The 25,191-nt window shown below is 37.3% G+C and overlaps 1 protein-coding gene across 1 annotated transcript; it reads left to right on the forward strand.

Moving 5' to 3' along the window:
• The first annotated feature begins 3,751 nt into the window (after positions 1–3,751).
• Positions 3,752–24,865, forward strand: LOC149804848 (UPF0696 protein C11orf68 homolog). The gene is made up of 3 exons (XM_089945246.1): positions 3,752–3,850; positions 7,005–7,181; positions 22,852–24,865. The coding sequence occupies exons 2-3, from the start codon at positions 7,009–7,011 to the stop codon at positions 23,387–23,389; spliced, it is 711 nt and encodes a 236-aa protein (XP_089801372.1). The 5' UTR covers positions 3,752–3,850; positions 7,005–7,008; the 3' UTR covers positions 23,390–24,865.
• Positions 24,866–25,191: the final 326 nt, after the last annotated feature.

Consider the following 25,191-nt stretch of genomic DNA (forward strand, 5'->3'; position numbering starts at 1 on the left):
TCAAGGGGGTATTTTTCTGAGGTGGTGTTTCCTACTCTAGTGATTATTCTATAACCTGTTAGGAAGTTTTTGATCCAGTTAAACATGCCTCCAGTAATTCCGAAGTGGTTGAGTTTTGCAATCAATCCTTTGGTCCTGACAAGATCAAACGCTTTTTCTAGGTCAAGGAAGACTGCTATAAGTTGTCTGTCTGATTTTCTTTTGGAGTTGAAAGCTAGTTTGATATCTGCTTCTAGTCTTAAAAGTTGATCTGTGGTGGAGCGCCTGTTACAGAAGCCACAATGGTTTTCTAATAGGAGTTTATTACTTTCTAGGTGGTGTTCTAATCTACTGGCTAGGATTGTTTCCATCATTTTACACACGTTATTAGTGAGGGAGGTGGGACAATACAAGTTAATATTATTAGGGTCTTTACCTGGTTTAGTGATTGGGATGATAATTGCTTGTTTCCAGCTGAGTGGTAATTTTCCACTTTGCCAAATTTGGCTGAGCAGTTTTATAATATATCCAATTTGATCTTTCCCAGGTGAGGTTTCTTTTTTAGACCCTAGAGCTTTTTTCCATTCGTATAGGGTGATTTCGGAATTTAAATCTGAGTTCTCGAACCCTAGGTATTTAAAGAGGTTAGAAAGTGTCATTTCAGCTTTCTGTCTGTGCTGTTGGAAGTTCCAAGTGTGGCTGGTATTACCGCTCATGGCCTAGAAATGGTTAGCAAGTAGGTCAGCTTTGTCATGGTTGGTTGTAGCATTTTTCAGCTTAGGTGTTAAGTTAATAGCTTTCCCCCAGATAAATTTTATTTTGTCCCATACTTGTTTAGAGTTAGAGTTGAGGTTCAATTTGGAGCAGAAGTGTTGCCATGTATTTTCTTTGGCTTGTTTTATTTAAGGTGTTTTTGTTTGTCTGTATATTGGATGAAATCGATCGAGTCTCTTGTTCGCTTATTTTTGTTAAGTACATTTTTTATATCTCTATGTGCTTTTTGACACTGATCATCCCACCATAGTACTGATTGTTTAGTTTGTTTGTTTTATTGGGAATATTTAGGGCAGCTGCATTAAGTATAGTATCAATTACTTTGTCATGGAATATTGTTAAATCTAGGTCTTCGAGCTCTGTGGTATTAATAGCGGCTGGGTGTTTCTAAAGTTATCCCAATCCGCTTTATCATATCTCCATTTGGGTGGGGCTTCATAGGGGTTGTGCTGAACTGAAATTTGGAGGGAGATTATGATGGGGAAGCGGTCACTACCTAATGTGTTATTTTGATCAACCCACCAGTTTGTAAGTTGGGCTAGTTTGGGTGTGCATATATTAAGATTGATTGCTGAGAGGGAGCCATCCTCAGGATTAAGTCGAGTTTTAGACCCATCATCGAGTATGGTTAGGTTGGATTCGACAATCCATTCTTCAACTGATTTGCCTCTTTTATCCCTTCTTCTTTCTCCCCATAGTTCATTGTGAGCATTGAAGTCACCACAAATGATTAGGTTTCCAGACTGGTTAGTGCACATTTGTCGATAAGATTCTAAGTTGATTGGGTTATCATTGCCCCCGGGTCATATATATTAGTTATTATTATATTATTCGATCGAATGTTGACTAATACAGTTTGAATTTCAATTTTGTTATTGACGTCTATTGGCATTGGGGTCGTTAATATTTCAGAGTAGGGCAGGGAGTCAATTAGAAATATTGCAAGTCCTCCTCCCTTTTTTGCCATTGCTACGACTTTTGAATATGCCTGGTGAGTATCCAGATATTTTGGGTATAGGTTTCGGATTCTCTGGTGTGTTTTTATTGGAGGCAGATTATGTCAGATTTATTGATTGCATTAATGATTTTGTGTATTAGTTCAGGTAGGTTTTTGGATAGGCCCCTGCAATTCCATTGCCAAATAGCAGATAGTAAGTTTTTTTTAGTTGTGTTATCCATTGAGACTGGTGGTGGTTGTGGTTATGATGGTGGATTGAGGAGTAATTGTGAGTTTAGCATGATAATGTTTGGTAACACTTGAGTTTAGGTGTTCTATTATGTTTTCTAATGTGGGGGGTCTGGTGCTGTTAGATTTAATTATCTCTTTGAACAGTTCAATACACATTTGCCTTGTGATGTTTTGATAACCTTGGTGGGGGGTGTATTACTGTTTTTTTGTGTATTGTTATGGCTTTGATTTTTTCCTGATTGCATTCCTGCTGATTTGGTTTCAGATTTTTGTAGTTTGGGGTGGATTAGTTTTTTATGGAGGTGGATTTTTTTTTTGTTCTGGTTGGAGTTGAGGTCAGGTGACTTCCTTTGTTCCAATTTGATGGAAGTTGTGTTGCTGTTATCAATTGTTTATTTTTTGCTGCCTTATATGTCAAATGTTTGGCATTCATGAGGTTAATTATTTGATTTTCTTTGATGCACCCCAACCCCAAATATCTAACTGCAATTTTCATGTCCAAAGGATATTTTTTACACCATGTGATGCTCACAGTGCAAACACAAGCCCTTTTCCTAGGTGACAATTCTGCAAAAAATTGTGTACTAAACAGGCTGATGCACTTGAAAATATTTGGCATCCATGCCGTTTTTGACATATTCTACTTGCCTCAAACCCATGTGTTTAGGTGGCAGGGTCGAGTTTCGTAAATTGGCCTCTGCCAAATTTCTTAACTTAAGGCTATGGTGTGACTTTTTCAGCTATTATTGTTTACTATTTAAAGATGTGGCTATATTTGTGAACTAGGTTTTTCGGGCTTGTGTTGTTCTTGAAATTGATGTCAGGCATGTACACCTTCCATAGTTACTCTGCAGTATGTTGATAGTGAAATATTAATATTCGGCTAGGAAGAAGAGCTAGCCTCCCATAGCAGTAAACACACGGGTTTGGGGCAAGTAGAATATCTCAAAAACGGCTTGGATGACAACTATTTTCACTTGCATCAGCCTGTTTAGTACACACTATTTTGCAGAATTGTCATTAGGAAAGGGACTTGTGTTTGCACTGTGCGCATCACATGGTGTCAAACATGACCTTCGGACATCAAAATTATAGTTAGAAATTTGGGGTTCGGGTGCATACACTTCTGCTATGAACTGCCATTGACTTCTTTGGGCAGGTATATAAGTCTTGTGATTTGTTTTAAAATAAGTATTCAAAAATATGGACCTTTTTGATCTCATTTATGTATTTGATTTTTATGATTTTTTTTTATACTAGGTCGCTGATTGCGGCATTAAATGTGTACATAAAATCTGGACCCTATCCCCTTACTTCTATGGGAGGCTAGCTCTTCTTCCTAGCCGACTATTTGTATTTTACTATCAAAATACTGCAGAGTAACTATGGAAGGTGTACATGCCTGACATCAATTTCAGAAACAAAACCAGCCCGAAACACGTAGTTCACAAATATATAAATATCTTTAAATAGTAAACAATAATAGCTGAAAAGTCACACCATAGCCTTAAGTAAAGAAATTTGCCAGGGGACAATTTACGAAACTATTCCCGTCACCTAAAACCGTGTGTCTAGATAGTTTTCATTTTCGCTGCAAAGTTGACGTGAAACAAAACAGTTGTCTTTAATGTTTTACCTAATATTTTATTTACTTTGTATGGAATAAAAAAAAATGTGCCAGACAATAATTTCATGATTTGAAAATCATAAATGTACAGGAATTAATTTTTATATGAGTTATAACCGTCCTCTTCCTCTTTTACCTGATTTTTTTTCTTCTCATTAAATAAATGAGCAGTACATTATGTTGATGGGTTCTCGCCCCTGATGACAGTAGCGTTTATAGGACTGAAGAATATTATCTTTTGAGATCTTTTTTTTTTAAACAATACTGGACACGAAGAAAAAGTTGGTTGTAAATTGTGATACTAAAAGAAATAACATCATATACCATAGGAGATTGACGTCACATAGTGTTATTTTTTTCAGGATCGTAATAAAGTGAAACAAAAGTCTTTCAGTATACACTTCTGTCGGGCATTTCTGCGCACCTAAGGTTTTCGTTTATAATATAGAAGCAAAATGCATACCGAATTCGAGCGATTGACAAAAATAAAATACAGCAATGCTTACTATATGAAAAGATGCAATTGTCACCAGAATATTCTTTTCAAAATAATATTAATTTTGGACACAGAGGATACTACCCCCCGTTTTCTTGACTCGCAATATGTCGGGCTATTCTGCGCACAGCTTTGAAAAGATGTACTATTTATCTATCGTGTTTTAGAAATTAAATGTATACTTTGGACTGTCTTTGTGAGCAGTTCAGTCGAGTAATTAGGTCAGGTTTATAGCTAGTTTTACAAACTTAAACGTACAAATGCCAATAAATGGCAAGATATATTAATATAACTAAACCGATCTTGTAAAAATGTTAGGAAAGTTCAACATTTTATGAAAAATAAGCTATTACATGGAAGAGAAACAACAATGAATAGGATGTAATGTGTTTACAACGTCTTGTTAATGGGGAAATATTACTACAGAATTTAGAAACAGACTATACGCCGGTGAGTTTGTTGAGAATTTATGTTCTAGCGACAAGTAGATGCTTTGGGTAGCAGACAATTCTTTACGTGTGGGACAACTTCTTGAAAAATTGGAAGCTTGGATTAAAATACAGTTTTGTTTTAAGGTACACATTTCCATCTTTTATATAACGTATTTATTTGTATGATTCTAAAAGATGCATACTAAATCGAATTTTCTGGGTTACAGGTTCAAGAAGGTCATGGAGTGGGTTTTCATGTTGCCATTTAGAAATCACATTTTTATGTGCATTTCAAGTCTAAATGTGGGATATTTTTGTACACTTTATGAATATCACTTTCCTTGATTAAAGTACGATTGTTCTTTCTTGATACAAAATGGATTTTTGAACCAAAATAACACGTGATCCAATGTTTACAGAAATTACATATCATTGTGCAGAATTACCTGATGCGCAGAATTGGCCGACATGGCGGTAATGGTACAATCGAAACAAATATGAACACTGTTATACAGTGTATAAATAATAAGCGTATCACAAAACGCATTGGGTTAAAAAGCATCCAAAAGATTTATTGAACTATTTATGGTTGATTGTGGGTGCTATTAAAAGCAGTTTTATTGAAACTTTATAACAATTGATATTGCACAAAAAACTTTAATTTTAATTAAGAGGGTTTCATTTCATTAAGTACCGCCATGTCGGCCTATTCTGCGTGTCGGGTAATTCTGCGCAACGATACGTCATTTCTGTAAACATTTGATAATGTGTTATTTTGGGTCAAAAATCCATTTTGTATCCAGAAAGAAGAATCGTACATTAATTAAGAAAAGTGATATTCATAAAGTTTAAAAAAATATCCCACATTTAGACTTGAAATGCACATACAAATGTGATTTCTAAATGGCAACGTGAAGACCAGTTCCATGACCTTCTTGAACCTGTAACCCGGAAAATTCGATTTACTATGCATTTTTTAGAATCATAAAAATAAATACATTATATAAAAGATGAAAATGTGTACCTTAAAACAAAACTCTATTTTAATCCAAGTTTCCAATTTTGCAAGAAGTTGTCCCACACGTACAAAATCGTCTGCTACCCAACGTGTCTACTAGCCACTAGAACATAAATTCTCAACAAATTCTCTGGCATATAGTCTGTTTCTAAATTCTGTAGTAATTTTTCCCCATCAACAAGACGTTGTAAACACATTACACCCTATTCATTGTTGTTTCTCTTCCATGTAATAGCTTATTTTTCATAAAACTTTACTAACTTTTTTACAAGATCAGTTTAGTTTGCTTAATATCTCTTGCCATTTATTGGCAGTTTTGCATTTAATTTTGTAAAACTAGCTATAAACCTGACCTAATTACTTGACTGAACTGCTAACAGAAACAGTCAAAAGTAATATATTTCATTTCTATAGCAAGATGGATAAACATTACATCTTTTTAAAGCTATGCGCAGAATAGGCCGACATATCGTGAGTCAGGAAAACAGTGGGGTGGTATCCCCTGTGTCCAAAATTAATATTATTTTGAACAGAATATTCTGGTGACAATTGCATCTTTTCAAAATGGTAAGCATTGCTGTATTTTATTTTTGTCAATCGCTCGAATTTGGTATGCGTTTTGCTTCAATACTGGAAACGAAAACCTTAGGTGCGCAGAAATGCCAGACAGCAGTGTAGATATGCTGCTTACATTTATATTGATGGAGGCTTGAAAATAGAAGTGATATAGTATTATAATGCACATGAAGGATTTGATGCATTAAAAAATAACACACAAAGAATCAAAGCTATATAAATGAACACAAGATTTCCATCTTTGAGGAAAGTCAACATTCTCTTCAATGATAATACATAAATTACGAAATACAATGCATGATCAATGGTTGTGTGCTTTTCACATATTTGTTTTAGCCATAACATTTCAGTATTTACCATTTGCAGTTGATTTATTTCTTTCTGAAATGAATGTTGTAAAAAGACTGGTCTTAAGTTTGTAGTGTATAGTCCATTTTTAAACTTAAAGTTCATGGTTCATGTTGATGAAATAGCTATATCTTCTGTTCACATCAGGCAACTGCAAGTAAGCTTCAGATAGGTTTGCTCTGGCATATGCTCATTGCAGTCGTCATTAGCAGAAAGGAAAAGGTCATCTAGCATCAAAAATTTGTTCCACAAACATGTTAATAATAGCAGTCATTATTATGCCACTCATCCAAACCAAAATTTCAGTACAGTATATCTTTATTGCAAATGAAGTAGAAACAAAATCCTTAACCAAAATGGATAATTTTATGAAATTAAGTTGCCATTTTGAAAAATTAATGGATGTTGTTTATTTTTGCCACCACTTGGTCAAGGTAAAGAATTAATGACAGTCATACCTGCTTGTTTTTGTAATGTGAATGAAATATTTATTGCATTTGAGATTTTAACTTTCCAGATTATTTCCTTGCATATTTATTTGTATGGTTTTCCATTTTTGATTGCAGCATCATGGAGGTGGAGAGGGAGAGAATGCACCTATTGCCTTTCAAGCATACTTCAGACCATTATGCTGCAGAAAGTCTGGCAGCAGACATGGATGAGTGGATTGTTTATGAGTGTGACAGGATGGAAGAAAGTCTTGAAGAATGGCTTGAGCAAAATGCACCATCTCAAATCAATAGGTTAAATTTTGTGTCTTCAATATTTAATATACATTTTTTATATTTCTTGCAGTTCTTTATTGTTAAATTTGTGGAACTTAACTTTAATCTACACCATATAGCCAGTGTTGTGCCATTATGCTGTTAACCCCATTACATGTATATGTAAACCACTTTTTCTGTTCAGATTACTGTATATAGTTGTTTTTAAGTTTAGTTTAACTGCTGTAAACATAGAACCTGATCTGCCCTACCATAATCTGCCAGCAGAATTACATATTACTCATAACAAGCTGCATATACAGTACCTAGATCTACCAGTGCCTTATGCAGTGGCAGATCTGGATCTACACAGTTGCTCCCACCTATAGGCAGGTATGTAATGGTCATGACAACAAACCAAACCTTAGTTATAAATGATATCAATCAAATCAGTTTAATATCCCTATTTTAATATTCGTGGTTGTAACATAAACAGGGAATCTGTATCAGTTTTGTAATCTGTAAATTCTCAGTAAATCAGTTCTACCTGTCCATTACTGTTGCATGGTCACTTACCGTAATAGTCTATGATAATGAAAAGTTATTTCTAATGTGAATAGTGTAGTTTCAAAACAAAATATCCATCAGTTTCATCAGTACCATGCAACTGTTGGAGTTTATGCCTATTCTCTTGCACATCTGGTATCTCCTGTATGTATTATAATAAAATACTATTGATTTTTTACCTGCCATAAAGAAAATCCAGAATATTGGAAAAGATGTTCAAAACTTTTGAAAACTCCAATTTTGATAAATAGCAATTGTTTCAGCTCGATGGTTTTAAACAAGGTAACAAAGAAGCGAAACAAACAATTTATTAACCCTGGTTGTGTTGTCTTGCTGATGCAAGACCTTGTTACCAATGCTGATTTGTTTCTAACTGCTTCATCTTTGTGTGCTAAATTGTTTCAAAACAATAAAGACTTTCTGAGCCAAGTCGATATAACAGCTTAAAAACTAGTTTTATGTTCAGATTGGGGTGAAATTTTACAAAGTGATGCTTATATGCATGCAGATTGCTAACACTGAAAATTTCAGTGAAATTGATGAATGTCCATGGTTACCTTGGCAACCAAATAGAGAAAAAGGGTTGAAAAGTATTCATTGACAATAATTGAAATATAATGTATATTTTTCCAGCAAATTTAGTTCCAAAATGTGTACACTGACAGTTTTTCCTTTTTTCTATATATCACTTATTTCCTCAGTTAATTACTTTAAGGTCAGTGCTAGATAATTAAAACTTTACATTTAAAACATATCCATATGTTTCAGTATGTTACAGTATTTAAATGATGTGACAGTTTTATAATGTTGTTATTCACAAATGGTGTTTATATAAAATATAATTCTATTCACTTATTTATAGTTTACTGATAAGAGGCCAATTTTTATGATACTGAAAATGATAAATAATTGTAGATTTATGTTGGTTGACTTAGCAATCAAAAGTGGTATTAGTATTTGAAAGATTTAAAAGACTTTTTAAAATAATATTGTTGGCATAATCTTTTATCTAACTAAATACAGCATTTACTTTTAAAAGAATTCACTGTTGTTAACACATTAACCCCTGGCGATGAGTTAACGTGGCAGGAGGTAGTAACCTACTGCCGAGCTCTGTAGTGTTATGGTCATGCATGATACACTAAAGTGGGTGGTATTATAGAAAGGTAGTAGAGATCTCGGAAATGCTTAATTACGCATATTTGGACGCCAATTTTTTATATGGGATGCAGAAAATCACTGAAGCGGGAGTCTTCCGTATGCATGTAATAGGTATGCGGCAAAATTCAAAGATGTGCCAGGCCTGCTTCAGCCACCTGCTTTGTGGGAAAATGTGCTGATCAGTTAGCTGTGCTGATATTTACAATGACAGAATTCAGTGACTGAAAGACCCCTTGATGTACATACATGTTGCCATTTTATAAGAGTACATAAAAAAGAACATGATGCAATAGCTGGGCAGCAAGTTCAAAGGCTTTGACTGGTGGCTGGGTGGGAAAAATGTACTGATATTTACAGTAATTGAATTCAGAGGCAGAAAGACCCGGAGATGTACATGTGGTCATTTATAAAAGTACATCAAATAAACAACTTTAGCTTTCGTTATTGTGTTCATTTCCGAATGTAGCAGAATAAGCAGTGCACATGACCTCAGAATCAAGATATGTTGAGACTTAGACAAAATGCCATTCGTAAGTGGGTGACAAGTCGCCTAAAAATGTAAACTTCGCCTTATTCTGTTAGGAAAGCGAAAACAACTTTGCCCTGTGATTATTTAAGAAATACATTGACTGACCATACCATATTTCTTTTAATGCCCCTCGCCTTAGCCCAGTTAGTTCTAGTGTTGTAGCAAAATGTATTCATCAAGGCATCAGTAGCTAGGCCTAGATTTTATGTCAATTATGTTGACAGACTCTTGCCTATTCACAAGCATTATGTTTTGATAGCTGATTGACCATTAACCCTTTTCCAAGTAAAGTAGCTACTATCAGTTTCCTGCATGCTATCCTTTGATGATAAAACATACAAACTTGTGTTTTAAGATCAGAATTGGTGATCTGGATATATATTAACTGCCTCTTATACATTATTTCGTCATAAAATTAGTTTGAAACTGCAAGTGAACCAGTAGGCCTAACGGGAAATAATGGCGGACTTCATGCAAATTATGTAGGTCAGAAACGTATGGGACAATGCTATGTTGTGGAATTCGTGAGATGCGCTTTAATGTCTAAGCTGTTTTCTGACTTAACATGTATTTGCGAAAATACGGGGAAAAACAGCAAATCAGATACTATTTATTTGCCTAAAATTACTACAAGTATGTATACAAATAAATAAACCATAAAATTGCAATCCTTTCAATGGACTGTTGTAATGAAGCTATATTATAGTGAGTGATTACATTAGGAAAACCTCTCCATCTAGAAATAGATGCACTCACGTCTGTGTTGATTCTGTAGGAAAGAAGGGACTGCAACTTTTGATGGTGGGACTCCTATTTTTACCAAAATGGGAGTCCTGGACTCCTAGTTTTAAAATCCTAGCGAGTCCTATGGGTAGACAGATGTAGCTCTACAATGATACCAAATAATCTGGAATTTCTAGTTGCACTACAAAATACAGAGGGAAAAACCTCATTTTTTGGACCAGATTTTTGCTACCAAATATTGGCCCGTGGTCGGAATCCGATTTTGTGTCCGGATTTTAGACTTTTTGGTCTCAGATCTAAGGCAAACTGGTATGGACTGCAAACAGACAGATGAACCTTTGCAAAAAATAGGATAAGATGGGCATTTGGAATAAAGAGTGGTCTCGATACAGAAATAATGGGTCCGATAAGCAAAAAAAAAAAAAAAAGAACTCCAACTTTTACCCTTCTGTTCATGCGCGAGCCAAATAGCCAATGAAAAACAAACAATGTTTCTAACACAACTAGGCAGTATGTTATTGAAAAATCACCTGGGATTTGGTGTTATCAGACACATTCAGAAATAGCTTTCAAAATGCATTTCCTACTTGAATTTCAGGCAAAAACGACAAAAACCTCCAGGGGTTAATGTGTTAATGGGTGCATTTTGATGACGTCACCAAATTTAAATATTCTTGTGTATTTACTCACTTATGCATTGACATTGCACATAAATTACAAATTTAGCCATTCCTTGACGTTTTGTAAAAAATATTCAAAAATCCTTGATAACACATTAACCCCTGGTGACGAGGAGGTAGTAGCATACTGCCGAGCTCTGTAGCATCATGGTCATGCATGATACAATAAAGTGGGTGGTATTATAGAAAGGTAGACAGATGTAGTTCTACAATGATACCAAATAATCTGGAATTTCTAGTTCTACTACAAAATACAGAGGGAAAAATCTCATTTTTTGGACCAGATTTTTTTTAACCCAAAATTGGCCCATGGTCGGAATCTGATTTTGTGTCTGGATTTTAGACTTTTTGGTCTCAGATCTAAAGCAAACCAGTATGAACTGCAAACAGACAGATGAACCTTGCAAAAACAGGATAAGATGGGCATTTGGAATAAAGAGTGGTCTCGATACAAAAATAATGGGTCCATTAAGCAAAAAAAAGAAAAGAAAAGAACTCCAACTTTTATCCGTTTGCTCATGCACGAGCCAAATAGCAATGAAAAATAATGTTTACACAACTAGGCCATATGTTATTGAAAGATCACCTGGAATTTGGGTTATCAGACGCATTCAGAAATAGCTTTCAAAATGTGTTTCCTACTTGAATTTCAGGCAAAAACGACAAAAACCTCCAGGGGTTAATGTGTTAACCTGTTTTAATTGTGAAGGCAAAATGCTAATTATTATTTATGTGGAACAATTATGTTGTTTTTGTTTGTGTGTAAAGATAATACTGTTTATACTATAGTCAAATTAATTAAAAAATGTATTTCTCATTTGATATCTGTTGAAAGGCAGATATCTTACAGATTTTATGTAAATACATTTGCAAGCAATTACTGTTGCTTGCAAGAAGAAATCTGAAAAATACAAGTATCTCTTTTCGTTTGACAAATGTCATAACTGACACAAAATCCATCTGCAGTTTTATCATCAACTGCAGCAGACTAAGTTTTTTCATCATATGTAAAATGAAACAAAAATAAATTATTTCTTTCAAAACATTAAAAAATGTTAAAAAAATTAGGATTTCATTCATGGATTTAACTACTTGTAGGGTTATTTCTAGACTTGTTCTATATAAAATTATATTTTTCCAGCTTCACTGCTGAATTGTATGTAGGTATTAACTTCTCTTTACAATATATTACCATGCAAACTTAATGCATATCACTAGTACTGGATACATTATGTATGTGATTTCTTTAATAGTTTTTATAATTAATGCTTTCTTTAATATGTGACAAAAATACAGAATAACTTTATAACTCAAGTGGTTTTAAAATGTTATTCTTACTATATCTTCTAATGTTCATCTAGTTTGAGCACAACTGTCAATGTTCTACTTAATCTACATATTTAGTTCTGTACTATTCCACAATGTCTATATCTGAAAGTTTTTAATGTAATATCATCAAGTACAGCAGTAGTATCACAGCCATTAGTTTGGGTCTTCTCTTGACACAATAGACTGGTGCACCATTTTTCAGTTACATATGGTGCGAAGCATCAGCTGAGAACTGCCATTGTGTTACAAAGCCAAATGATTTCTTTGATTTTTACCACCAAGTCAGGCTGAAATAAACAACAGTATGAACACTGAGATGTGAGTTTTCAACACTGGATGGAAGCTTTTATGACCAGTACATGTGTATGATATTGAAACTGGTCAGGTATTCTTATGAGTGGAGCTGTAGATATGAAATGTCTGAAAGTCACTATTACTGAAAGCACTGGCATTAACATAATTATTTGTCACTGATTATGAATCAAAGATCAAGAGTTATGTGGTTTTCAGTGATGATCATCACTTGAAATCTGCCAGAAATGTTTGAAATAGATTTTAATAGCAGCAATTGCTTGCCCATAGCTATTGTTTAGCTTTCTTTTTCACACCGAAAAAATGCACCATCCATTTGATGTGCATACATCCTCCCTTAAAGTGAAGAATTGTCATTATGATGCAATTCCTCATACATCTCGCCTTGTCCTTGGTATGTTATATGCAAACAAGCACAGATAGTTCATCTTTTTCAAGATTGTTGATGTAGTCACCAGAGAAAACTTGCCCGTACCACTGTTTTTAACTCAAATTGTGGCCTAGCCTCTACAATAATTTATCTCTAATGGTGTTACATTATCCGTTCATTTTTTAAAATCGTTACGTGGTAACCTTTTCCCTCTGGTTTTGGTCCCTATCATGGACCTAGGGTTACTTCACAGGTACTGCTAAGTCATTGTATGCAAGGAATAACGACAGCTTGGATGAACTTTGTTCTTGATTTACACTGTAGGAGCTCTGTCGTATACTGCATCTGTACTAGCTATTTGATTCAGTGCATTAAATTTTTTCACATTGCTGTTGTATGTACACCTCCTATATCAATAAAAGTTGTATAGGACTCTCTCTCTTACTCTAAAAAAAATTTATACTACTGTTTACTATGTATATAAAAAACACAGGGATGTACTCCATCCTATGTACATACAAACCAGGTGAGTTATATGCAACATTATAAATATTTTAATTTATTTACTCCATAAAGGAATAATGTCAACACAGTCTGTGGGAAAGTGTGGCCATAAAAAGTCTTCTTGGGACGCTCATCCAGACTGTATTAAATGTTTCAAATGTTACAAGAAAAAAAATCGTTGCACATTTTGTAAATAATGGTTTGCAGAAAACTGGAATCTTGCAGACTCCAGCCGCATTTATCAGAGAAAGAAGAAACTTCATTCTCCTTTTTCATCAGAATTTTCTGGATTCTCTGTTACAGAAAATAAGGTTCTTTTGACTGGAATACCTCTCCCAGCACATTGCTACCTCCCATTGTTAAGGAGATGCAGTGACCATATGGCAGTGTGTTCCTGCCTCCCATGGAGGAGATACACCATTCATCCTGTAGCATGTCACTGCCTCCCACAGTGGAGGAGATGCATTTCTCACCTTTTAGTGTGTCACTAACTCCCATTATGGAGGATATGCACCACTCATCTCATGGTGTGTCGCTGCAAGATGTACAGCTTATTTCATGGTGCGCCACTTCCTCCCATGGAGAATGAGATGCAACAGTCTTCTCATTGCACGTTGATGCCTCCCATTCAAGGAGCAGATGCACCACCACCACCCTGTCTGATTTAGTGTGTCACACCATCCCACTGGTACATTCCCCAAAGTGGTCCATGAAACCCCCTCCAACTTGATGCCGGTGTGGCCGAGATAGGTATTTCAAGTGGTGACTGAGCATGCCTTTCCGTAAAAGACATTGAAGCTATGGAACAGAAAGTACTGCTTGCTTGCCACTACAGCTTATCAGCTACTTCTTTTAATATACTGAGAGAATCCTCCTTGAACCCAGCCGCCCTTCAACACATGCTGGAAGCTGTAGCCAAGACATCTTGGTATGCACTTTCTGTTTCTATGGCTTTGTCGGCGGAACTTCTTCACATCTACCGTGTCATTGCTTTGGAGACTTCAAAAATACTACTTGATCACAGTAAAGACCTCCTTAGGGCTGCTCTTCATGAAGCCAATAGTCTCTTTGGAGTCCTTATTCCTACCATGGTATCTCATGACTTGTTGGATCATCAACATAGATTTTTACATTCACTCTTGGCCCATCACAGTCTGCCTAGGGTGTGTCAATGTGAATTGCCCTCAAGAACCTTCTGCCAAGTTCTTCAGGCAGACACAGTCCAGTCCAATATGCAACCTGAAAATGGACCTCCTCCTCTTCCATATGGCTGCCAGAAACCGAAAAACAGACATGCCTAACTAATCTGGAAAGGAAGGAGACCATTTTCACATCCCTCTTCTTTTCCCAAAATAGGGTGTATCGGACAGCCCAAGCGACTTGAGACCTCTCCTGCCACACATTCCTCTCCCAGGCATTCCCATCAGAGCTCTCCTGGGCCTCATCCAAGGCCTGGCCAAGCATCACAGACAATGACTGGGTCCTTTCAAATTTGAACGAGGGGTACCGACTTCAGTTTTGGGAACTACCTCCTCTATCCAAGACCCCTATCCTTCTTTACCAATCCATTCTGGTGAAACTGAGGGAGGAAATGCATTCTTTTACAGAAAGGGGCAGTCTAGATGGTCCTGAATGACCTGCCTTCCCATACCTTCCTGGTCACCAAGAAAAGTGGAAAGTTTTGCTATAATCAACACATCCCCTTTAAACTGGTATCTTCTAGAAGAACCTTTCAAGATGGAGACCACCTCCTCAATCAGGAATGCGCTTTGACCATCCAATTGAACAGTCTCTATCGACCTTCAGGATGTCTATCTACACTTTCTCCATATTTCCTCCTCACCATGGATATTTCAGGTTTTGCTTAGACCAGGAAGTTTTTCATTTCTGGGTTACAGTACTACCATTTAGAATTTCGTTCACACCGAGAGTTTTCACCTGTATTTTGGGAATAGTAGCGGGATAACTCCTATTACGCGGGATAACTCCTATTACTTGGAATATCAATTCTCCAGTACATGGCTGATCCACATTGTATAAATCCAGTCCTTTCTTCATGATCTGTACTGCTGTTGATCCGTGATAACTTCGTTGGCCTTTTTGTCCAGCCTCGAGAAATTGGAACTTGATCCATCACAAAGACTTCATTCATGTGGGGATGAATTTACTCACAAACCAGAACTTAGTTCCACTGGATTGGATAGATTGAATCCTGACTCTGTTAGAGACACTTCGAGCAAAAACTTTTTTGTCTGGTCTACTGTACCTATTCCTTCTGGGAATCGTGAATGCTGAATGCTGCTACTAACTTGTTTCTATTAGAACATCTTCATATGCAACCTCTACAGTTCCTTCTTCTTGCAAAGTGGGAAATCTCACAAGATTTTCTATCAACACTGATCATTCCAGGACCAGTATTTCATCACCATTTGCAGTGGTGGATAAATCAAGACAGAGTTATCATTGGAGTCCCCATGCATGTACCTAAACCCTACTCCTATCCGTTTGCAGAAGCATCTGGGGCACTCATTTAGGCATAATTCTACAGGTCTTTTGGGGGCCCCGAGTGGCCGAGTGGTCTAAAGCGCTCTTCCTTACGGATCACTGCCATCTCACCTCTGTCTGCGGCGGTTCGAGTCTAAGATTCAGCCAATGTGGGCATGTGAGAAAGCTTGCCAGTAGCTTCTCGAGGGTCGGTGGTTCTTTCCGGGGTTTTCCGGGTTCTTCCTCCACCATTAATACTGGCCGCCATGTATAGCCTATCGTGCTGAAAAATGGCGTTAAACCCCACAACAACAACAGGTCTTTTGACCCCATCCAATCATCTCTCCACATAACCAAGAAATGAAGGCTGTACACTTAGCATTGCAAACATGTATTGACAGAGTATGGGGTCGATGTGTCATGGTCTCCTCCAACAACACTTCCATAGTAGCTTATCTCTGACATCAAGGAGGCACATATGCCCATTCTGTTTGTGTGGAAGTCTGGAACCTCCTGTGATGGGCCACCTCAGAGAACATAAGCATATTCCAGGCAAGAAGAACGTTTTGGCAGACAGTCTCTCCAGAACTGGCTGAGCCATCCTCACAGAATGGACTCATCACTGCTCTGAGTCCCTTTTCCCAGGCCCCTAGTGAATCTGTTTGTAAGCAGGTTCAACAACAGACTTTGACTGTATGTTTCTCCTGTCCTAGATCAAGGAGCATGGGCAGTGGATTCTTTCAGTCTCCAGAAGGATCTTCTGGTCATTTACGCTTTCATGCCCTTCAGAATGATTCCTCAAGATCGGCTAAAAGTCAGAGCTTCCACTGCTCAGATCATTCTCAGTGCCCCTCAGTGGCCTCAGCACTCATGGCTCAACAATCTTTTAGACCTGTTGATTGCTGGATCCAGGTCTCTTCCTCCCACACACAGGAGGAATTTCTGTTGTAACACCAAATATCCCTCCTGCACAACATGACACAAAGATCCCTCCTGCACAATAGCCCACAAATTCTCCACCTTTATGCTTGACTCATCTCAAATGATCTCTCCACTAGAAAAAAAAATTTCAGGCTGAGTTTCCAGTTGCATCATTCAGGCCAGGAAAGCTTCAGCATCAAAGGTGTATGATGCCAGGTGGTGAATCATCTGTGATTGGTGCAGTAGGAAATATGTTGATCATAGCTGTCCCTCTATAATAGTTACTTCTGTTGCTGATTTCCTTTTGATTTTCATTGAGAACAAAAAATGCTCTGAATCAACTATCAAAGGCTGTTGAGCTGCCATTTCAAATAAGCTGAAATTCTCTCAAGGCATGGTAATTGGTTCATATTTGCAATTTGCCATTCAAGTGAAGTATTTTGAGCTGCAGAGACCTGTCTCACACTCTCTTATGCCTAGATGGAATCATTCTTGTGTGTTGTGGTCATTAACCACAACCCCAGTGAACCATTGAGTGAGGCTTCCTTTCAGGACCCACAACCCCAGTGAACCATTGAGTGCGGCTTCGTTTTAGGATCTCACTTGCAAGACTGTGTTTCAACCTGCCCTTGCCTCAGCACAACAATGACTTGAGATTCTTGCCTTATCTATTTACACTGGCTGTCTCCAGTTTAATGGAAATTATGATTTGATTTCCTTCCTTTTGTCAACCAGGAATTTTAGCCACAAATCAGTTACCTTTGATAGATTCCCTACTAGTAAAAATCTTGTTTCTGTCAGATCTGTGCTGCAGATGATACAGATTGACTTTATGTCCCATTTCAATCTTAAGGCATCCAAAGGAAAAAGAAAGAAGTGTCTTGTCCTGTCTCTCTCTCTAGGGCTCTGTAGACATTTCAGCTGCCACTATTTCACAATGGAATGTCACCACAATCAAAAGAGCATACAAGTCTCTTACTGAGTGAGACCTTTCCTTTATGAAATTTAAAGCCCATAAGGTTTAAACCATTGCTACCTCCTGGGCCTACCATGGAGGACATTATAAAGGCAGCATTTTGGCATTCCCATACTACCATTTCCTCCTTTTAGCTTGCTCATTATTACAACAAAGCACAGGCATTTTTTGTATGGGTTCCATTGCTACAGCACAACATGTGGCCCCAAGAAATACCAACATTCCATAATATGGATCTCTCCATCAGTGGTGAGTACATTCCATTTTCTTTGTTTTTTGATCAGTTTAATGGAGAATCAGCCATCCCTCTTTACTGACTAAATTCAGCTAAGCAGTGGGTAAGCTATTGCTGCTATTAAAATATAGAAGTTGGGCGCTAGGGGGTAAAACTAATTTTAATTATGCAATACTTGCAAATAGCTATTGTGAAATGCCCTCCTCCCACCCTACTCTGATGTCCTGATATAAGTCATCTACGAAAAAGATGAACTATCTATGCTTGTTTTGCATGAAACATAACCAAGGAAAAGGCAAGTTGCATGAGGAATTGTGTCATACTAACAATTCTTCACTCTAAGGGAGGATATATGCACATCAAATGGACAGTGCATTTTTTCAGCACGAGCAAAAAGGTTAACAATAGCTATGGGTTAGTATTGCATAATTAAAATCAGTTTCCCCCTGCCTAAATTTCCCCACATTCCTACTTGCTCCTGCTTCTTTGTCAGAATCTATATTTTCCCCTACATGTTCCAAACAAAATGGCCCTACTTTCCCTACTTTTATTCAGTCTTATGTCAATTTATGATAAAATTGCTGATTTGCTGACAATATGTTGAGAGGTTTCTATTTTACCTATCAGGATCTTTCAGCATAAGGAAATATTGATGCTTTTGTAGATAGAGACAGCCCAAATCAATTAGATCGTGTGTGTGTGTGATTTGGAATTTTAACATAGCTTTAACAGTTTTGCAGTCATATTGCTACGATGTCTGCAGTGTAGCAGTTTATAGTGATGTCTAGCACAGGGGCATCATGCCATAGACATGTAGCATGATGTCCCACCCAGTCACAATATCATGACACCAGGCCAACCAGTCCTAACACTAGCCTCTTAATGCTGAATGTCATTTTTATAAGTCTGTGGTATGACTCTACAGTGGTTCAAAACCCATGTCCTCCTGCATCGAAGGCAGATGCTCTAACTCAAAGAGATTGAAAGTATTTGTGTCATAGCATACTGTTCAAGTTTGCAAAGACAACTGTAATAAAAGCTTAGTTTTTTTAATTTATATAAATTTAATACTATTTTTTTTATAATATATCCCTATTTTGCATTAATGTTTCCAAGCTTTTCGTTTTTAAAGAAAGGATCCCAATTTTATACCTTCTTTTTCTCAAAGGGTTGCTGGAAAGACTGGCAGTGGATCCAGTAACAAAATTTAAACTATTGTACTTAAACTGGTCTGTCGAGTGTATGACAGCATCACTTGAAAGAAAACAACATGAAGCTTAATACCTATATATCTTTCTTCACTATTTTAACATTAATATTTGATAAAATTAAATGCACAAATAGGGATCATTCATAAAGGACGTCTGCAAAGATGGGGTGTGTGTGTTCAAATGCAGACAACTGTGGACATGGGGAAAGGGGGTGTAAAGAACCTTGCGGACGTCCACAAGCTAGTATTTTTTGTTACGATATTCTGTGTTGAACAGCTGATTTAGGCCTACTGTGTGTAGTCTAGTATGTTTTGTGGATGTCTTTTATAGGTGATCCCTAGGTATAAATTATTTGTTAATTTCAATTTGTATGATTCTTGGAACAGAATATATATAAATGGGTTGGCATTAATACATAGGTCTGGCTCCCAGTGCCTGAGGTTGATTACATGGCCCACATATCAGCCCTGTGGACCTGATCAAGTATACAGATAGCCAAGTAAGATGCACCACAGCCTGTATAACACTCTCAATTCAGACAATAGAGTGCCTGGCCTGCGATAAAGACTCTGGCTGACCATGTGACTGCAGAGCTAGTACCAGCCTCCCTTGAAGCAGGCAGCTGGCTGCAGTAGCCATCACTACATTGCTGCAACGCACAGTACATCAGAAAGCATCGACTCCAGCTGCCGCACAAGTGTGGTAAACAGTGACATAGGCAACATACTGTTTAACAGAGTTTTTAATATCTATATTATTCCAGCTAATGTTAAATATTATTTAAGAATAATCTGTATACTACCGATGCTAATAATGGATGCTCATTATAAGCTGTGTAGCAAGTTTAAGGATACTTTCATTGCTGCACACCTTAATCTGAAGGCAGATCTGGCACATAAACATGCACAGGAGCAGTGGAACAACTGTAAGCAAAATGAAGGAGTCATAAACTTGATTCAAGTTTGGCATGCACTAACAGCAAAAAAAAAAAGTCGTCTGATGAGCATGTGGACCCGCACTGCCACACCTAAGGCCAGTCTAAGCCAAGCATTAGATTCAGAATACTTTGATGCTAACCAAGTTATTTTAGGAACTTCTTAAACTGTGGTGATGATAAATAGTGACCTTCAGTCAGAGGTGGAAGAGGCATCTTCGCTGACGTAACAGCAAAACTAATGGATACCGAGACGCAAATGGCAGCAGTAACATGTTTAGTGAAGAAGAAAAAAACAATGCTCTACAACAGCACAAGATGTAGCAAGCAATGAGTTAGAATCTGTTAATGCACAAATGGCTAGTCTTCTACAGGTAAAAAACACTGGACTGTGGATAGCTGATATGAAAACAAAGTCTGATGAACTCAGCAGCAAAATGGTGCAGCTGGAGAAAAAGTTAAAATGTCTGGAAGCTGAATGAGCATGCAAACAGAACTCCAGGCTTGACTTCAAGAGAAAGCTGACTGAAGTTATGGAAGAACATCCAGTAATTGGCCAGCAACTCAAAAAGTTCTATCAGCAGAAAGTAGGAAGGCCCCACTGAGAAGATGACCAACACCAGTTGCTAAAGACAATCGTGGACGTTGTATCATGTGGAGCAGCTGCTGATCCGTGGCGACAATCTGAGAAGCTTAGTAGCTGCAAAATGTTGTATGACTTGCATGAAGCCCTCATCCAAAATGGCTTCAGCATCAATCAAGCAGGAACATATCTACGTGTGCTTCCACATAATTTGGTGATGACTGAAGGTAAGCATCATGTGACCACAGTGCCTGTCAAGCTGCTTAAGGCAGCAAACATTGAAAGGCGCAATTACATGGATGTTCATTTTGCAGCAGCTACAATCTGCTACATTAAAAATCTGGCTGTCGCTATGGAAGAACACTGTTTTTTCTTGAGCCAAGATGACAAGGCATGTGTTCCACTAGGATTACCGACAGCAAATAAGCAGGCATCCATTCTGATGCATATGGAGTATCGTGTGCAGCTGCCAGATTGTGACTGGGTTATTGCTGAACACCACGTCAAACTGATCCCATCAGTCTATGCTGCATGTGTTATAAAACCAGGGGCTGTATTGTATTCAGGGCAGAATGCTATCTTCATTCGCAATGAGAAGCATGACAGTACCACAGCAATGACACATGCTGCTGTTATGTGTATTAATGGGTCAGTGAGGCTGATTGTGTTCATAATAGTAGATGGTGGTCCGGATGAGAACCCTCAATTTCCGAAAACACTTGCTGCAGTCTATTGAGCCTTCCATTACATCAACCTGGATGCAATTTTCATTGCATGCCATGTACCAGGGCACTCTGCCTACAACACCATTGAACGATGCATGGCTCCTCTGTCATGCAACCTTTCAGGATTGAGCCTGCCTTACAATCATTATGGATCTCATTTGGACAACAATGGCAAGACATGTGATGTAGAGTTGGAAAGGGCCAATTTCCAGAAGGCCGGTGAAGTACTGGAGAAATCTGGAGCTCAATGGTTATTGATGGATTTGATGTGGTAGCATCTTTTGTATCATGTGATGCAGGAAAACTGGACATTAGTCCACCGTCAGATGAGTGGTCAAGTCTGCACATTCAACAGTCACAGTATTACTTGCAGATTGTGAAGTGCAACAGTGGATCATGCTGTGGTCAAGGTCGCACTAACTACAATGATATATTTCCTGGAAATTTTATCCTCCACCTGTTCCACACTAAACCACAGATAAAGGGATTTCCTATGCACCAGTTGGCAGCAACAGTGGAACATTTGGATCACTTTATCAATGACTGGCTCCTTTACATCTGCAGCCTTCACATGACTTCCAGAGGATGCCATTTGATTTCTGCTATCCGTTGGTGACTGCTGATCATGAGAAGCGCGTTTGTAATCAGTGTGGCCTGTACTTTCCATCTCAGGCTGCAGAGTGCAGTCATGCCAATATTCACAGGCATGGAGATGAGCACACAGGCTGAAGTGGCAGACGTTGGCACTGTGGAGCCTGAATCTGTGAGTGCTATTCTGTCAACTACATCATCAACTTCCACAACTGAAAGCAGTAATGATGGTCTGCCAGTTGTTCACAACTTTTTTGACTGGGTACAGTCTGCATTTGTTGAAATGGAGTAAGATAATAAAAATTTATCAAATTTAGCTTTCTGTGAAATGACAACTTTAGTTCTGTGTCCCGAATAAAGACTTTTTTTAAAGAAAGAACTTTCTGTTTATTTTTTTCTTTGTTTTGAGATACATGTTGTGATGAGATCAGTGATCATTGTATTTTGAAAGCACCATCTATTACAATGCCAGACCATAGAGCAGTGTATAATGCTAGATGGGGATGTCTGCAGCTGGGAGGAGGGCTAAGCCACATGCAGACAAAAGTGGACATGGGGAGAGGGTAGGAAAACAGGTATTATCTGCGGACATCCTTGAAGGACAACCCCATATCCATCCCAACACACCACACATACCCCAGTTATACAATTTCATCAATTATTTTTATAATTCTTGCTGTGTTTATCATGGTTAATACATAATAGGAATGACAGATGTAGTCTCCCAGCTATAACAAAGGACAGCTGTATTAGAAATGTTTGGGGGATGTTGTGTTGGTGAACCAAAAATTTGAACAATTGAGGTTCCTGTAGCTGAGACTCTCCTTAATTCTATTTCCTTTTATCTTTTCAGGTCATGTGGAGTTGGCTGGATATGTATTACAAAGTTCTCTGACAGTCATAAACAGGATTCTGATGTGATGGGCCTTCAGCAGGCATGGGAGAGTTTGAAGTCCTCGGGACGACCTATTAATCGGCAGGTCATCATGGAACTAGCCAAAAATTACAACGTTCTGGCAGGGAAATGGATGATTCATGTGCAGTCTGGCTTCAAGGTTGACCAGTTGTGGAGTTTTGTTTGCAGGGGAATCATGACTCACATTCTTCCCAGTGACTCAGCTAAAGTGAGCCCAGTGAACACAAAAGAAACTGGAGACGCTGGTCGTCATGTAATATGTGTATACAACAATGACTTCACAAATGAGGATGAAGTGTATGAATTGGAGGCAGGACTGCGTAGGATCGGAATTAAGTGTCCACTGTATTACAAACCAGATGTGTACACATATCTGGGTGTGTATAGAAATAATGAATGGGGCCTCAGGCCCGCTATCTATGAGAGTATGTACGATATAACCAAGGGAATATCAGTAGTCCGTCTTTGTGATTGACAAATGCCTTCAGATTTCTTTGAGCAGCAGATTTACAGCAGACATGTGCAACTTTCTCCAGGGCACAAGCCAGATGAGTAATTTAAAGCTACACCTTATGACCAGGTCATGGGCCAGATCCAGCCTATGGGCCACAGATTGCACATGCCTGCTGTAGAGATATCATCAAAAGCTCATTTGGCATAGAAAATGCCTTGGCTTTCGAATAAATTGATGACAATGATTCTATGCATATTTTGGAGGAAAAGAATGAATGTTTGGTTTGAATTAAAGTTACTTATTATGTTAAGGTTAATTAGATGAATTACTTTGGCTTCTTAATGAGAAACATAATTTAGATCAATGAATTTTATTTATTATTTTCAAAAAATGAATTGTTGAATATATATATATATATATATATATATATATATATATATATATATATATATATATATATTTTCATTTCAATGGTTAGGTTTTTATTCTTGATATATGCATGTGACAGAAGCATTTTACGTATTATGCTGTGATGAGTTATTTTTCTTGTTTTCTTTCATTTTCAGGGGTTTCTTAATTGTGGAGCTACCGTTGCTCAGTATTTAGTAGTTTGAATTTGCTAATAAAAGGGTGCTTGTTTGAATCCTACCTTCTGATGATTTTCCCCAATGATTTCATTTCTATGGTAATGTTTGGGTTCTAACATCAATGAGATAGACTCTCATTTTCTGTGCACAAAGTAAAGCATGTATACATTAAGTTCAGTGCTACTAAAACTAGTATTTTGATAGTCTCTGAATGTTTTACAGAGGCAACAGGTCACCATGAAATTTATGAATTCCTTGCAGATATACTTTACTATTATGACAATTCCTTTATACTGTAGAACTTGTCTTGTAAGACCAATCTTTCTTCTAAAAATATCAGTCACAAGTCAGGTGGTCTCTTATGAGAGGTCAAAACACTTTATAATTAATAAATCTGTGCATTAAGAAACTGGACCTTCAAGACAGGCAGTCTCTTGTAGTAGTGGCCTTTCAAGACTGCTAATTCGATCCATTGCTGATAAAAACAAAGCCATTCTTTGTTTCATGTCCTCATTGCCTACATTGCTCTTGCCCATGTTCCCTTCTCTTCTTTCCATCTTTTGATGAATTGTTACAGACTGTTTATCAGCTGTTGGTGTCATATTTTTACCATGTCAGTATTTGTGGCAGTGTTATTGATAACATTTTGAAGAGTGTTAATATGACACTGTGTTCTATATATGTTCATTTAACCTGCATTGTTAAAGCTTAAAGTGTATTTGTCAAAATTGTTCAGTGGCTTTACTACAAAATAGTTTCACTTTGTAGTCATAATTGTTCAGTGGCTTGTGTGTGAAATAGTAATTTTTTGTTGTAGAATATCATCTTTTTAAATGTTTGTGTCATGTTTTGGTTCACCGGAGTGTTAAGCTAATATACTAAACAAGAATAAATTATCCTGCTTCTTGTCTTTGTTTTTTGTTGCTGGATCTTTTTGGCTTTTATTTTTATTACATCTGAAGTGCAATCATTTCATTGTTACCAATTATTGTGCTTCATCTAAATTATAAACATATACATTCCTAACATTGTTTTGGTTGTTTGGGTGTCATTTGCACAAAACATTTCAGAGGTGGTCTAATTGTGTGTGTGTGTGTGTGTGTGTGTGTGTGTGTGTGTGTGTTTAGTGACTGGTGTACTAAAATCAAGTGTATATGAACTCTTTTGGAGCATGTATACACATTCTTCTTCTCTTGAATATCGAAACAGTAATTGCACTTCTATTTGGATGTTGAG

The sequence above is a fragment of the Sinohyriopsis cumingii genome, chromosome 2 (genome assembly GCF_028554795.1).
Source record: "Sinohyriopsis cumingii isolate HCF-2022 chromosome 2, ASM2855479v2, whole genome shotgun sequence".
NCBI lineage: Eukaryota > Metazoa > Mollusca > Bivalvia > Unionida > Unionidae > Sinohyriopsis > Sinohyriopsis cumingii.

Coding starts and splice junctions, on each gene's coding strand:
- LOC149804848 (XM_089945246.1), top strand. CDS start 7,009: ATGGAGGTGGAGAGGGAGAGAATGCACCTATTGCCTTTCAAGCATACT. Junction 7,182..22,851: donor GCACCATCTCAAATCAATAG/GTTAAATTTTGT, acceptor TTATCTTTTCAG/GTCATGTGGAGTTGGCTGGA.